The 14,894-nt window shown below is 36.9% G+C and overlaps 1 protein-coding gene across 1 annotated transcript; it reads left to right on the forward strand.

The window, feature by feature from the left end:
• The first annotated feature begins 6,845 nt into the window (after positions 1 to 6,845).
• On the forward strand, positions 6,846 to 9,229 carry LOC142179890 (uncharacterized). The gene is made up of 4 exons (XM_075250779.1): positions 6,846 to 7,184; positions 7,272 to 7,427; positions 8,498 to 8,558; positions 9,195 to 9,229. Exons 1-4 carry the CDS (start codon positions 6,846 to 6,848, stop codon positions 9,227 to 9,229), a joined length of 591 nt encoding a protein of 196 aa, XP_075106880.1.
• The last annotated feature ends 5,665 nt before the right edge of the window (positions 9,230 to 14,894 follow it).

Consider the following 14,894-nt stretch of genomic DNA (forward strand, 5'->3'; position numbering starts at 1 on the left):
TTTGACTCAACTATCATTTGTATTCTCTTCAAATTACCTTTTATCTCACATTAGACCTTTTAGATCATTAATTGGAGTAAGATAGATTTTGATTTTTTTTTTTTTTTAAAATGATTTTCTAAAATGATACCTATTTTGGTCCAAATTGATTTGGCTAAAATGATACTCCTTATTTTGGAACGAAGTGAATACATATTTTCTATTTTTTAAAACTTATTAAGTTAGGGTCTAATGGTAAAATAATGGAGATAAGATTTTGGTATAATTAATCAAATTCACCTAAGTAGTAGTAGAATTAATGGATGGAAAAAACAAGTGAACCACCAACGCCTAATGGAATAGGAATCACTAAAAATTCAACCACAGGCAATGAAGGAGACGTAGAACTCTTGTTAGACCTTGCCTCATGTCTCCTCGAGAAGGTCAAAGTTTGAATTCAATATTAGAGAATGTAGACTACTTGTCTATTTTAATTGTATTTGACTTGTTAGCAGATCAACCAAACCCAAACTACCTTATTAACTATTCGTGGAATTTTTAGTCATATGCATGCTCTTGAATCTTGGCAAATTTCATCAAAATTCAAAACCATCATATACTACTCCCTCCGTCCCATTTTAATTATCGCTTTAGTTTTTTCCATGTCCGTTAAAAAATAACAAATACAAGGCCTCTTCCCTGTATAATCTATCCATCCCCTTCACACAATCACATTAGCCCTGCCTACTTGAGAAGTGGACTATGTACGTGTAACGTGTTCATCTAAGTACTTAAAATTTAATATTCCATCCGTTTCAATTTGCATGATTTAGTTTGACTTGTCATAAAGTTTAAAGAAAAAAAAAGACTTTTGAAATATATTGTCCTAAAAGCTTAAGGGGCAAAAATTTTATGGGACCATGACGTTTGTGGCTATAAAAACTTCTCATTAAGGGTAAAGTGGATAAAATAAAAAGTTTAAAGTTAAACTGTTTTCAAATATAGAAATATGTCGTTCTTTTTGGAACAAACTAATAAGGAAAGTGTATCATTTAAATTGAAACAGATGGAGTATGTACTAGTTTGAAAATGTATATGTATATATCTCATGTAAATTAATATATTTTGTTTAAATAATAAAAGCGAAAAAAAATGATCCTTAAAATAGATAATGTATTGTGAAAGAATAATCTCTTTGAAACCCAACGAAAGCTAGAAATGCGGTATTAGTCAAAAAGAAGTTGAAAATTAAAGTTAAGAGCAGAGTATATCCATCAACTGAATTATGACTCATTTTAAAAGAAGCAATTGTCAATCTATGGGGAGTTTTATTCATGATATGATATTTAAAAAAATTCCAATTCTTGAAATTTAATTTCCTAACAGTCCATATAATTCCTAATTTGGACCCTTCTAAGCAATGTTATTAGTTATTACTACGTTATTAAGATTTTACCGAGCAAGTTAGTGACCGCATTAACTTGACGGGGCATAGCAAAATCTTAGTGCTCAATTATTTTATTATTTCAACATTATATATACTTGAAAAATCTTGGTGACTACACCAAAATTGATGCGACCATACCAAGAACACGCTAACTTCCAGGACTTAATTTTTTGTTCCATATTTAGAACCCAATTCCAATGGGAAAATAAAGAAATCTTAGCCCAAATTTTGGATTTATTTCTTAACCCCCCAAAAGAAAGAAAAAGTTATGGGGAAAAATCCATGATTTACAAAGCCAGATATTGTATTTAAATCTAGCCACAATATCTAAAGTCAAGACGGGATAAGAAAATATGGAAAACAGAGGAAACTACCTCTAACCTTTGGAGATTAAAGAGGAGGTGAAAGATAAAACATTTTGATAATTGGGGAAATTATTACCCTAGACTTTTTATTCCATGAATTCTACTTTAGTTATTTTCAATAGCAAATAGTTTTATTCGTATTCCAATTTTAATTCTTCAGTTAGTAATAATAATTCAATTAACTTTTGTCGATGGTTGAACTTAGATACTTTAATAATTAAATTAGTTAAAGCTAGGTTTAAGCTCTTTTCAGATTTGACTTCGGATTCAAAAATGGATTATATTTGCAATAATCACTTTCCGTTTTGGTGGGTGCAATTGTTACCAAACATTAATACTACAATCACTTTATCTGATAATTTCATGTATTCTCAAGGGAATGATACTTTATTATTAACTAGTCTTTATGGTACGTTGCGCGTGTATCTCGTGTTAATGAGTATAAATTTTTTTTAAAAGAAGTTACATAAATTTTAAACTGAAAATTTTGTTTGAGTTATCATAAAAGAAAAGTTAAAATAGGTAAGTTTTTAAAAATAATGATTGTGTATTTTCCTATACATATGCGATCTTTCCCTATTTTTAATTTGTATATGAGTGTGCTTTATTTTAGGATTCCTTTATTATATACATAACTACAATGTTTATATATGTTTTCTTATTTAATCATATAAGTGTTAAGTATTATTTAATGGTTATTCTATCATTTCAATTGGTTTTATATATGTAAGGCAACTTCGGTAAGTTCAACTACTTAAATTAATATTCAATTTTATGTGTTTATTGTCTTATTGCAATTGAAGTGGCAAAATCCAAATAGAACTTAAAGTATTAAATATTATGACTTTTTACCTACCTGAAATATGAGTTTCCTATTCATCTGTATTCTCTTCTCCCCTTTTTTAAATGCTTTGCACCTCATGAAACAAGAATTGTACGTGAAATAGGACTTAAGTTTACCAATGAAATAAGAAAAGCATTATAGTTTAGATGCATAACAAATAAAATAAGAATATATATATATATATATATATATATATATATATATATAATCTTAGTTGATTTAAAACTCCTTAATATTAGGAAAAAATTAAATATTGATAATAATTTAAAAACAAGCAATTTAAGTTGGCAATAAATTAGTATTGTTAATTATAAAATGTAAGAAAAATAATAGTGAACTAATTAGACATAGATTGAATTTCTAACTAATTGTTTTTTTTTTTATGAATTGCAAAGGTCCAAACAACCTCTAAAAAGTCTGTAAATTAACTCAAATTTGAAATCCTTCAAATCTTAAACATGAAATAGAGAGTTAAATACAACTCAAAAAGTAATTAATATCATGATTAAAAAGTCAATCCGAGCATGAATAAGCTCTTTTTATGGAAGTGCTTGCTATACAATTCAAAAAAGGAAAGAATTTATGATTAGGAAAAAATCAAATGACTATTCATATATACTAAGAAAATAAATTAATGAATATTTTTAGATATAGGAAAAATAACTAAATGACTATTTTGTCCAGCGTAAACTCTGTTTTAGAAGGGTAAAAAAGACGAACGACATTTCGCTAAGGGTCTTCGTGCTTTTAATATAGTATAGATTACTATTATTTATAAAGTTTTCTCTCTCTCTGCTCTCTCGAGGCGCATGATGGTGGTGAATACTAGTGTACGCCCTTGCCGGAATGGCTAGGGGACGGACGAGGAAGGTTGTGAACATGATCGAACTATCGAATGTGAAGATGACCAAAGTGAATCGACGATTTGTTGAGCAAAACGAGGTAGGGCACAAGGAGGGTGTGGGGAAGAAATGAGTTCTCAAATCAATACAGGCCCAGCAAAATTGGTGGCTGCCTAGAAGCCTACACCACCTCCTCGGGAAGATCTGCTACTCAATTTGCCCAGTGACACACTAAGGGACCAAGTGATTCAACAGGTAACTCCATGGCCAGAACTGCCGAGTCGAAATTCCATAGCCAAAACTCCAGAATTGGGGATGGAGGTAACGCAAAGGGGGCAGGACTTGAAACAAGAGCAATGAAACCAAATGATGAGAAAAAAGGGAAAACCCTAGAAGTGGGGACCCAAGGTGCGCAACAACGATTAGAACTGGGTCATGAGGAAAGGGATAAACAATCGTGGGTTAATTTATTTGAAAGCAACAAATATGCATCCAGAGGAATGAATTTGAGCTACATCGCACCTACAATTCAAGACAGAATCAAAATTGTGAAACTGGAAAAAGAGGAGGTTGATGCAGAGACAGAAAAATGGATGAGGGCATCCATATTCTATGTTGTGGGTGACTCCCCCACAAATGTGGCAGTGGAAAGATTCATAGCAAGTCAATGGAAGATAGCAGAGAAATCAAGGGTATATTATCACAATGATAGCTACTTTCTCATCCATTTCCACAGTATGGAGGACCGGAATAGAGTTATGTCATCGGCCCCAAATACCATTAACAACAAGCCAATAATTGTGAGGGAATGGACAACGAATTTTAATTTCAAGAAAGAAATGTTGAGGACACTGCCATTGTGGGTAAGATTCCCTAACCTACCAATGAATTGTTTGGGTGTCAAGTCCTTAAGCAGAATTGCTAGCAGTCTTGGTGTTCCTATCTATGCAGACGATTGCACTACCAGAATTGATAGGATTTCCTACGCAAGAGAGCTCATAGAGGTAGATATCACAAAAGAACTCCTGGATAAGATAGTAGTAAGGGATCCAACTGGAAGGAGTTATAAATAGGAAGTGACCTATGATTGGAGACCAGTATACTGCAATACTTGTCGACAACTGAGGCACACATGCCAGGAGAAGGAGAAGTATGAATAAGCAAATAAGAAGCCCAATCAAGTTAGGAGGAATGTCCCCAAATTCAGGCAGGAATGGCAAGCAAAAAGGGTAACACAAGATGAGAAAAAGAAAGGAATAATGGAAGCAACAAAGAAACCAAATGAAGAAACAAGAAAGCATACGAGTATGAAGGCAGGTGCCTAAAATATGAATGAAGGATGGATAGAAGTGAGGGGGAAATCAGCAGGCAAGAGTCAAGCAATAATGAGTCTGAATGAAAATATGTAAACCAAAAATGGATTTGATCCACTTGAAGCAAGTGACCAGTAGCTGATTGCACAACCAAACTTAGCAATAGAAGTGGGACAGTGTAGTGTGAGCAGAGGGGAGATACATCAATAACCTTCCATTATACGATAAAATTAATCACATGGAACGTTAGAGGATTGAATAAGTTGTATAAGCAGAAGGAGTTAAAGGAGTTTTTAAAAGTAAATAATGTAGGCATTATTGCAATAGTGGAGCAAAGATTAGTAGAGGAGAATGCTAAGAGAACTATAAATAAAATAGACCCCTAGTGGGGTTGGTGCCATAATTATAGCACAGGCACAAACAGAACGATTTGAATTCTATGTGATACAAACAAAGTTAAGTTTATAGTAGACTATACACATACATAGCTAATACATGGACATGTATGCGTATAGGACACAAACATGAAATTTAGCTTTACATATATATATGGTCTACATACAGTAGGTGATAGGAAACTTTTATGGCATGAATTAAGACAACTATATACTGTGCAATATGGATCATGGGTTGCAATGGGATATTTTAATGCTGTGTTGACAGAAGAAGATAGAATCAATGGGGCTCCAGCACATGAAAATGAGATTGTTCACTTTAAAGAGTTTATCCAAGACTGCAATATGGCTGAACAAAGAAGTATTGGGGCACAATTCACTTGGTTGAACAATACAGTAAGTAGCAGGATAGATAGAGGGGTGGGGAATGCAGAATTGATGCTTGCTTACCCACTACTAGATATAGTAATCATGGCTTCATATTTCTCAGACCATGCTCCATTGACAATCCAATTAACAAAGCAACAAATCAAAAGTTATAAACCATTCAGTTTTTTTAACTTCATTGCGGAGCATGCAGAGTTTCAACAAAGTATGGAGAAATGATGGAATAGTATCAACAAGGGAGATCGCATGGAGAATATATGGGGCAAACTGAAGAAGGTCAAGCAGGAGATCAAAAAGATCAACACAACGCAATACTCAGGAATAGGGGACAAGATAAAGAGCTACAGACAACAATTAAATCCAGGAATCAGTGGCTGCAACTAGGGGACGACAATACATCCTACTTCTTTGCAACCATGAAAAGCAGAATGGCACCAAATAAGATCAGAACCCTGGTGGATGATCGAGGTAATCTGATAGAAGGGGAAAATGATATACAAGAGCAAATTCATGGGTACTACAAACAGCTCCTAGGAGAAGCTGCTACTGCACTACCTGCAATCAATCCACAAGTCATGAAAGATGGCCACTGCTTGACCAGAGAAATATAGTTAAAACTGATTGAACCAGTATCAAAATTGGATGTAAAGAATGCACTCAATGACATAGATGACAACAAGGCTCCAGGATGTGAGGAATTCTATGCTGTATTTTTCAAGAAATCTTGGAATACAATAGGAAAGGAGATAACACAGGCAGTGATACAATTCTTTGATATCAGAAAAATGTATCTACCTATTAATTACACCATAGTCACTCTAATACCAAAGGTTAAGAACCCATCTACTGTCAAACAATTCAGACCCATTTCTTGTTGCATTATAGTGTATAAACTGATATCAAAGATCTTAACCAAGACGCTACAAGGAGATATGAACTACCTAGTTGATCAAAATCAAGCAGCCTTTGTCAGTGATCTCTGATAACTTTATAATTAGCCACGAGCTAGTTAAGGGATATAGCAGGAAAGGAGTTTCTCCAGGTGTATGGTGAAAGTAGACATGCAGAAGGCATACGACTCATTATAATGGCCTTTCCTGGAACAAGTACTCAGTGCTCTAAACTTCCCAGGAATTTTCATAAAGTGGATAATGACATGTGTTAAAACTGTATCTTACTCGATCATTATAAATGAAAACCTTGTGCACCATTTCCAGCCAAGAAGGGTCTAAGATAGGGGAACCCAATGTCCCCCTTCTTGTTTGTGATTGATATGGAGTACCTAACTAGGAAACTCAAAAATCTACAGAGAAATTCAGATTATAATTTTCACCCAAAATGTGCAAAGATGCAGATTATACAATTGAGCTTTGTTGATGATTTGCTCATTTTCAGCAGAGGAGATATGAGATCAATACGACTGCTCATGGATTGTTTCAATGAATTCTCAAGGTGTTCTGGTATGATAGCAAATAAAGATAAAAGTTTCATTTACATTGGAGGTGTCAGTAGAGAAATGCAAGAGGAGATACTAGCAGTATCTGAATTTGCCAAAGGGGAATTGTCAATCAAATATCTTAGAGTCCCGTTGAGCTATAAACAAATTTCAATAGTACTATGCCAACCACTACTAGAGAAGATGATAGGTAGGATTACTTAATGGACTACAAAATTCCTGTCATATGTTGGACGATTTCAGTTGATAAAGAATGTACTCTTCTCAATTCAAGTCTTCTGGTCACAAATATTTGTGCTACCAGAGAAAATTGTTAAGGTGATAGAAGCAACATGTAGAAGTTTTCTATGGACAGGCACAACTGAGATATCAAGAAGAGCACTACTAGCATGGAAGAAAGTATGTTGGCCAAGAACAACATGAGGATTTAATGTACTGCATCTAGAGACCTGGAACAAGGCTGTTGTGATTAAACTAATGTGAAACCTATGCACAAAGAAAGATAATATGTGGGTAAGGTGGGTCCATATATGCTATGGGAAAGGAAGAAATATTTGGGAAGTTCAAGTCAACCAAGATTCCTGGGTTCTAAACAAGATACTAAAAGCTAAAACATATCTGTCAAAGGCTGGCTTGTGCATCACTGACCTACTGAAAATGAATTCATACTCCATAAAAGTGATGTACCATCAGTTGAGAGAAGATCCTAAAATGCCATGGAGAAAACTAACTTGTAACAACTATGATGTACCTAGGTGGGGTTTTATACTACAACTAGCACTACAATCAAGGCTACATACCAAAGACAAGGTAGCAGGTTGAGGATCGATGATTGATCAAACATCTGAGTTCTGTAAGGAAGAAAATGAAATCATGTAACATATATTTTTTGAATGCAAGGTGACTAGAGAGGTTTGGGAAATATTATTGAAATGGCACGGGATTCATAGATCAGTAATAACATGAGATGAAGAAGTGGAATGGGCAATAAACGAAATGAAGGGAAAAACACCGAAGGCATAAGTATATAGAATGATATTAGCAGGATGCATCTACTACATATGGATAGAGAGGGACTCAAGAATATTCAAGACTAAGTCTCAGCATGTAGAGAGAATACTTAGATCATTAGTTCAGGACATCTTTCAGAGAGGCAACAAGAAAACTAAGATAAAATGTAGATTGAGAGAGCTTAATAGATATCCATGGGCGTAAGAGATATATATATATATATAGTGAGGAAGACAAGATGATCCTTGCAGTTGGGGCTTCATGTCCAACTTGCAGGCAATAGCTCGGAGTTTCTTCAGTTTTTCAGTTTTGAACTTTGTACATATTTGATACATAGTAATAAAAAATCTTTAATTACCAAAAAATGATACTTTATTTGAGTACTATTTTATTACCTTAACGATTAGTACTTGCTAGTGTTTTTAGTTCACGTCATTGTTTGCATATATGGCTGTCAGGTTAGTGTTAAATCTTGGCACATTAAAAGGGTTAAGTCAATCAATGAGTCAGATAAATTAGGTAAATTTGAGCTAAATAATAAATTATAGTCCAAGTCACTTACTAGAAAGGTAGGTTTATTTGGACTATTAGGGGTTATGTGATTCTTATGCTAATTGTGCGGGGATTATAATGTGAGGATCTTTTATGTTGTGAATAATAATGAAAGAATTATTATGCGGCCGTGATTAACAATATATGATTGATATAATATATAAAATGCATTCCGAACTTGTCCCGATAAATGAGTTTCATACACAACCTTTACGGATGTCCCAATACCATCCTATACTTTGTAGGACTGATTTTTTCTATACCCTTGTAAGCCATCTCTCAGGCGCATTGTGTCTAACTACAAAGGGGCGCGTTTATTGCTATGATTTAATCGTGAAAACAAAACAAAAATTGTCACCACTAATTACAACCCCCTACGGTAATATATTCCTCTTTCCTCTCATTTAATACCGACCCACCTTATTTCTTCTTCCACCATACCAACCTCAGTAACCCTAATTTAATTTTACTACCAAATCAGTCATAACTGATGTTCAAGATTCGATTTTTGAAAGCAAATGTAGTTAATTTTTGGTTATTTGAGTTAAATTTCGTCTGTTTCTACTTAACATTTTCCTATTTTTCTTGTGTTTTGAACTGCAGTTTTTGTATATAATGGCTTCGAAAAGGTTGAGTAGGCTTTATACGGAAGAGGACAATCATGTATCTACTGAAAAAGTGTGATGTAATCATAGATATTTGTTGTCATTGTTGACTTCTTGGACCCCTAGGAATCCTAGTAGAAGGTATTGGGCTTGTCCATGCTATGGGATAAGTTGATTTAATTTTCAAGATTAAATAAGTTAAGATATCAAGAAATAGAATTCTAAAATATCAATTTTATTGTTATTTATGATAGGGTGCTAGAGCATGTGATTTTTGGCGTTGGAGGGATGGAGAAATTGTAATGACCCAACAAGTTATTTTGACTTTTAGTACCTTGTTCCCCTAAATAAAACTCCTTGTATGTGCTTTTAATAAATTATGACTTGCGGGGAAGGTTGGTTCGGGATTTGGAAGTGTTCGGGTTGAAATCAAAATACTGGTTCCTTAAGTTGGCCTTAAAATACTAAGTTTGACTTCGGTCAACATTTTGAGAAAATGACCCCAGAATCGAGATTTGACGGTTCCGATAACTCCGTATGATGGTTTTGGACTTAGGAGCGTGTTTGAAATTTTATTTGGAAGTCCGTAGTTAAATTAGGCTTGAAATGGCTAAAATAAGAATTTAAGTTTGGAAGTTTGACCGGGGAGTTGACTTTTTATATCGGGGTCGGAATCCAGTTCCGAAAATATTTATAGCTCTGTATGTCATTTATGACTTGTGTGCAAAAGTTGAGGTCAATCGGAATTGATTTGATAGGTTTCGATACCGAATGTAGAAGTTGGAAATTTTAAGTTTCATTAAGCTTGAATTGGAGGATGATTCATGGTTTTAGCGTTGTTTGATGTGATTTGAGGGTTTGACTAAATTTGTATGATATTTTGGGACTTGTTGGTATGTTTGGTTGAGGTCCCAAGGGGTTCGGGTGAGTTTCGGATGGCTAACAGATCATTTTTGGCCTTTTAGAGATAGTTGATAGCTGCTGGTATTTTCTTCTGATTTTCCTTATACGCGATCGCGTAGGTTCGTCTGCGATCACGTAGGGTAATTTGGGCAGAGGTGACTTTGTTCTACGCGATCGCGTGAATGAGGTTGTGATCGCGTAAGCTTAATTTGGGCAGCTGGAAAATTGTTTTATGCGATTGCGTGGGCACGTCCGCGATCGCGTAGGTTGGGCCAGTCTGTGCATCGCAATCACGTGGCATTATTTGCTATCGCATAGGGGAAACTTGAGAGGAGTTGGGCCACGCACTTAATGCTTCGCGATCGCGTGAGAAGGTTCGTGATCGCGTAGGTTTGCGGAGTCAGTGCTTCACGATCACGTGGGACTTTCCGCGATCGCGTAGAGTTAATTTTGGCAGTGTAAAAATTGTGCTTCGCGATCGCATGAGGAAGTTCGCGATCGCGTAAAAGAAATAACTGGACAGAGAGAAATTTTCCATTTTTAACGATTTGGAGTTCGGATTTGGACGATTTTTGGGAGATTTTCAGAGAAAATAACGGGGTAAGTGTTCTTAATTCAATATTGGTTAAATTACCCGAGTTCATCACTATTTTTATCATTTAATTGGTGAATTGAGTTGGAAAAGTTTGAAAACCCTCTTGGATAAATTTGAAGATTTGAGGGCCGAATTGTTATTGAAATTTAATGATTTTGGTATGGGTAGATTCGTGGTTGAGTGGGCATTCATATTTCGTAACTTTTGCCGGATTCCGAGACGTGGGCCCCACGGACAATTTTTGAATTAATTTCGGATTTTCATTAAAAAATGCAGTATTTTCTTATAGAATTGATTCCTATAAATTTTAATGATAGTATCGAATTATTTTGGCTAGATTCGAGCCCGACATAGTTAGATAATCGTGGAAAAGGCCTTCTAGTGAATTAAATTGGAGCAAAATTGAGGTAAGTCTCTGTTAATCTTGTGAGGGGAAAATCACCAAATTTCCGCAGGTGCGATCCCGACAGGTCTGCCCAGAAACAGCAGAAATCCCAGCATTTTCAACAAGTCCAAATTCGATCTGAACCTCGTCCGAAACTCATCTGAGCTACTCGGGACCTCGTCCGAATTTACCAATAAGTGTCGTAACACAACACGGACCTACTCGGGGTTTCAAATTACATCACACAACACCAAAATTACGAATCGCGCGTTGAAGCAAATTATAAGTTTTTAAATCTTTCAACTTCTATATTTTGCGCCGAAATGTATCAAATTAATCCGGAATGACTTCAAATTTTGCACACAAGTCATAATTGACGTAATGGAGCTATTCCCACTTTCGGAATCAAAATCCGACCTCGTTATCAAAAATTTATCATTCGATAGGATTTTTCAAAATCTTCTATTTTTTAACTTTTGCCAAAATGCGTCGAATTGCCCTACGGACTTCCAAATAATTTTCTGGACACGCTCCTAAGTCCAAAATTACCGTACAGAGCTATTGACATCATCAAAATTCTATTCCAGAGTCGTTTGCTCAAAAGTAAACTCTTCGGTCAATTCTTTCCATTTAAGCTTCAAAATAAGAATTTTTCTTTAAATTAAATTACGAATCTTCCGAAAACCAAACTCGACCACACACGCGGGTCATAATACATATTGTGAAACTTCTCGAGACCTTAAGTCACTGAACGGGGCGTAAATTCTTAAAACGACAAGTCGAGTCGTTACAACAGCAGGTTGTGGATAAAACTTACAAAGGAGTTCAATATGTGATCCTTCCAGAGAAAAAGGAGGTCTCCGAGCAGAAGGAAAGGGTCTTCAGTGAAGAATAGGGTCTCCAAGACGAAGTGGAACTAAGACTGGGCATGGGCAGGTCTTAGTGTGTCAAGATCGACCTGTGATCTTGACTAAGTGGGCTATGAACTACTTGTGTTCATAGCAAAGAAAGGGAAACAAGTTAGGAAGGTGAGTCTTTCTAAATGTTTCAAAATGTGGGCTCAGGCTAGGCGTTGAGCAGGTCTTAGTTTGCAAGATCGACTAGTGATCTGTGCAAAGTAGGAAACAAGAGGGAAACGTGAGTGTTCCTAAGTATTTCCAAAAATGGGCTAAGGCTAGGCATTGAGCAAGTCTTAGTTTGCAAGATCGACTTGTGATCTGTGCAACATAGGAAACAAGAGGGAAACGTGAGGGTTTCTAAGTATTTCTAAAACAGGGGCTAAGGCTAGGCTTTGTGCAGGTCTTAGTGAGCAAAGATTGGCTTGTGATTTTTGCAAAGTGGGAAACAAGAGGAAAACGTGAGTGTTTCTAAGTGTTTCCAAAACGAGGGCTAAGGCTAGGCTTTGTGCAGGTCTTAGTGAGCAAAGATCGGCTTGTGATCTTTGCAAAGTGGGAAAACAAGAGAGAAACATGAGTGTTTCTAAGTGTTTTCAAAATTTAGGTAAGGCTGGGCGTAGGCAGGTCTTAGTAGCTATGAACGACTTGTGTTCATAGCAAAGTGGAAAACAAGAGAGAAACGTGAGGGTTTCTAAGTATTTCCGAAAGTGGGCTAAGGCCGGGGCGTTGGCAGGTCTTAGTATGACAAGATCTATTTATGATCTTGGCCGGACGAAGTGGGCTGTGAATGGATTGTGTTCATAGCAAAGAGAGGTCCTTTGTATATTTTGTGATTAATACAAAGGTTGGGATTTTTCCGTACTTGATTGTGTTCTCTTTATGTTGCTGCCGAATCTTGTGTAAGGCCAAACTTGATGAAAAGTTGGCTAAGTGTTGGGAAAGGCTGAGTAACTTGAGTGTCAGGTTGCTGCCACGCAGTGTCAATCGGGCGCGAAAAATTTGCCCAAATTGACCCTGTGACAACTGGTATCAGAGCCGAAAGAAATGGGTGATTCCACTTTCTTTCAAAAGTCTAGGGTGCTACTGAATGTGGTAATATGCCGATGATTCGGATGGTCAAGAGAAGGCCATGTTTGCCAGGTCGTGCAACCATATTGCAAAACAGTGGGAGCCATGGACTATAAAATTTGGGCATGATCATAGCAGAGATCTTGCCAAGGATGCGTGCGACGCATCAGTTGAGTGTCTTCCCTATGGGATAGACTTTTGGACTACCTGAGGGCATTGCCAAGGTGAGGAGACGAATTCGAGGGTATAGCGAAGCTTTGGAATTGGGCGAATTTCCAAGTTGGAAGATGTCATCATTCTGAAAAGGGGTACGCCGAATGATCGGGGACCGTTGAGAGTCCAAGTACGAGGCACACCGAACCGGGAAGCCGTGCTAGCAGGACCAAGAGAGTACCTGTCTATAGGGCGAGTATTGAAGTACTACCGGGAGTATCGGGTACTTGTTGAGGAAGTGACAGTTAGAAAACAAAGAGCTTTGTTAGGGAATGCGGTGATGCTATGACTTTGAGAACTTAGTACTCACCAAGAGTCATCCCAAGAGCTGGCTGAATGCCAAGTGAGACGACAGTGCTAAGATGTATCCTCCACATTGAGTGTGGGAGGATCCTGCCTATGCAAGAGGCATAAGGGCGAAGTTGTGAGTCCGGAAGCCAACACATCTTCAAGGTACTGAGGGCAAGGAAAAGCTACGGGAGCGAAAGGCTACAGGAGCTATGCCAGAGGGCGTTGTAAGGCTAAGTGAGCGACGAAGATGCGAGAGTCGCGCCACGACAGCACGTTGATGTGTTTACCTGTGAAGGAAAAGCTTCAGACGGACATGAAGGTCGTGAGGGTCATGGTGTGATTGACTAGTGTGAGTCAATCACAAAGTGAGACACCAGAGGGTGCGAGTGCGGAGGCACTTTCCAAGTGAACACCGAAAGGAGGTAAAGTGCAGAGGCACGCTTGGAAGATACTTGGGGGAGAAGTGCATGGGGCATGACTCCTTTTGAGAAAGGACTTCGAGGAAGTCCAACCCACAGGACAAAGGGAGCTTGAATGGGCATACCTGAGGAGGCAGACTCAGGGATGTCTTAAGCCATGATGTGTCATCGGGGACGATGACATTATGAGTGTAGGAGGATGTCACAACTCGCAATTTGGAGTTGTGATTTCGGCCAAGAACTGGTGAGAAAAGGTCCTTCTGATGGTCTGACGTAGAACTGTCTACTCGGGCAACTTGGGCCAACTCCTAATAGAAAGATAGCATAAGTGCAGTCAATAATCACGGTTAAAATGCAGTCACTGCTCCTTAATAACACCATTCATTAGTCATACAATACTAAATATTGCAGTCACACCTGCAAATACTAAAGATTGCATAATTGCACCACTCACAACTGCTAACTCAAAATATTGCAGTCACATTTATCAATACAAAATATTGCAGTCACAACTGCTAATACAAAATATTGCAGTCATAGCTGCTAATACAAAACATTGCACTCACAGCTGCTAATAGACTGCCAAAGTAGAGAAAATATTCCTAAGATTTCCTAGGTTGTGAGGATTGTATAGTGAAACTTCCTTGACTTAACTGTGCAGCTCTTGACCTTGTCTGGATGACCTTTTTTCCTCTCATCTGATGGAGTTGTCTTTGTGTACAGCTCTTGACCTCCGTAAAGGAGTTTAGCTTATCCATGTAGACTTTTCATCCAAGAAAGAATCTTACTGTGACTAATTCAAAAGACATTTTAAACCCAACACAAAGTAGATATATAACTATATCAGACCAGTATTTACCAAATCAAACTATATGCAACAACATACTCAGCACTATTACTGTAGTAGTGACGAAGAAAACCCTAGAGC

The sequence above is a fragment of the Nicotiana tabacum genome, chromosome 4 (assembly GCF_000715075.1).
Source record: "Nicotiana tabacum cultivar K326 chromosome 4, ASM71507v2, whole genome shotgun sequence".
In the NCBI taxonomy this organism is placed as follows: Eukaryota; Viridiplantae; Streptophyta; class Magnoliopsida; order Solanales; family Solanaceae; genus Nicotiana; species Nicotiana tabacum.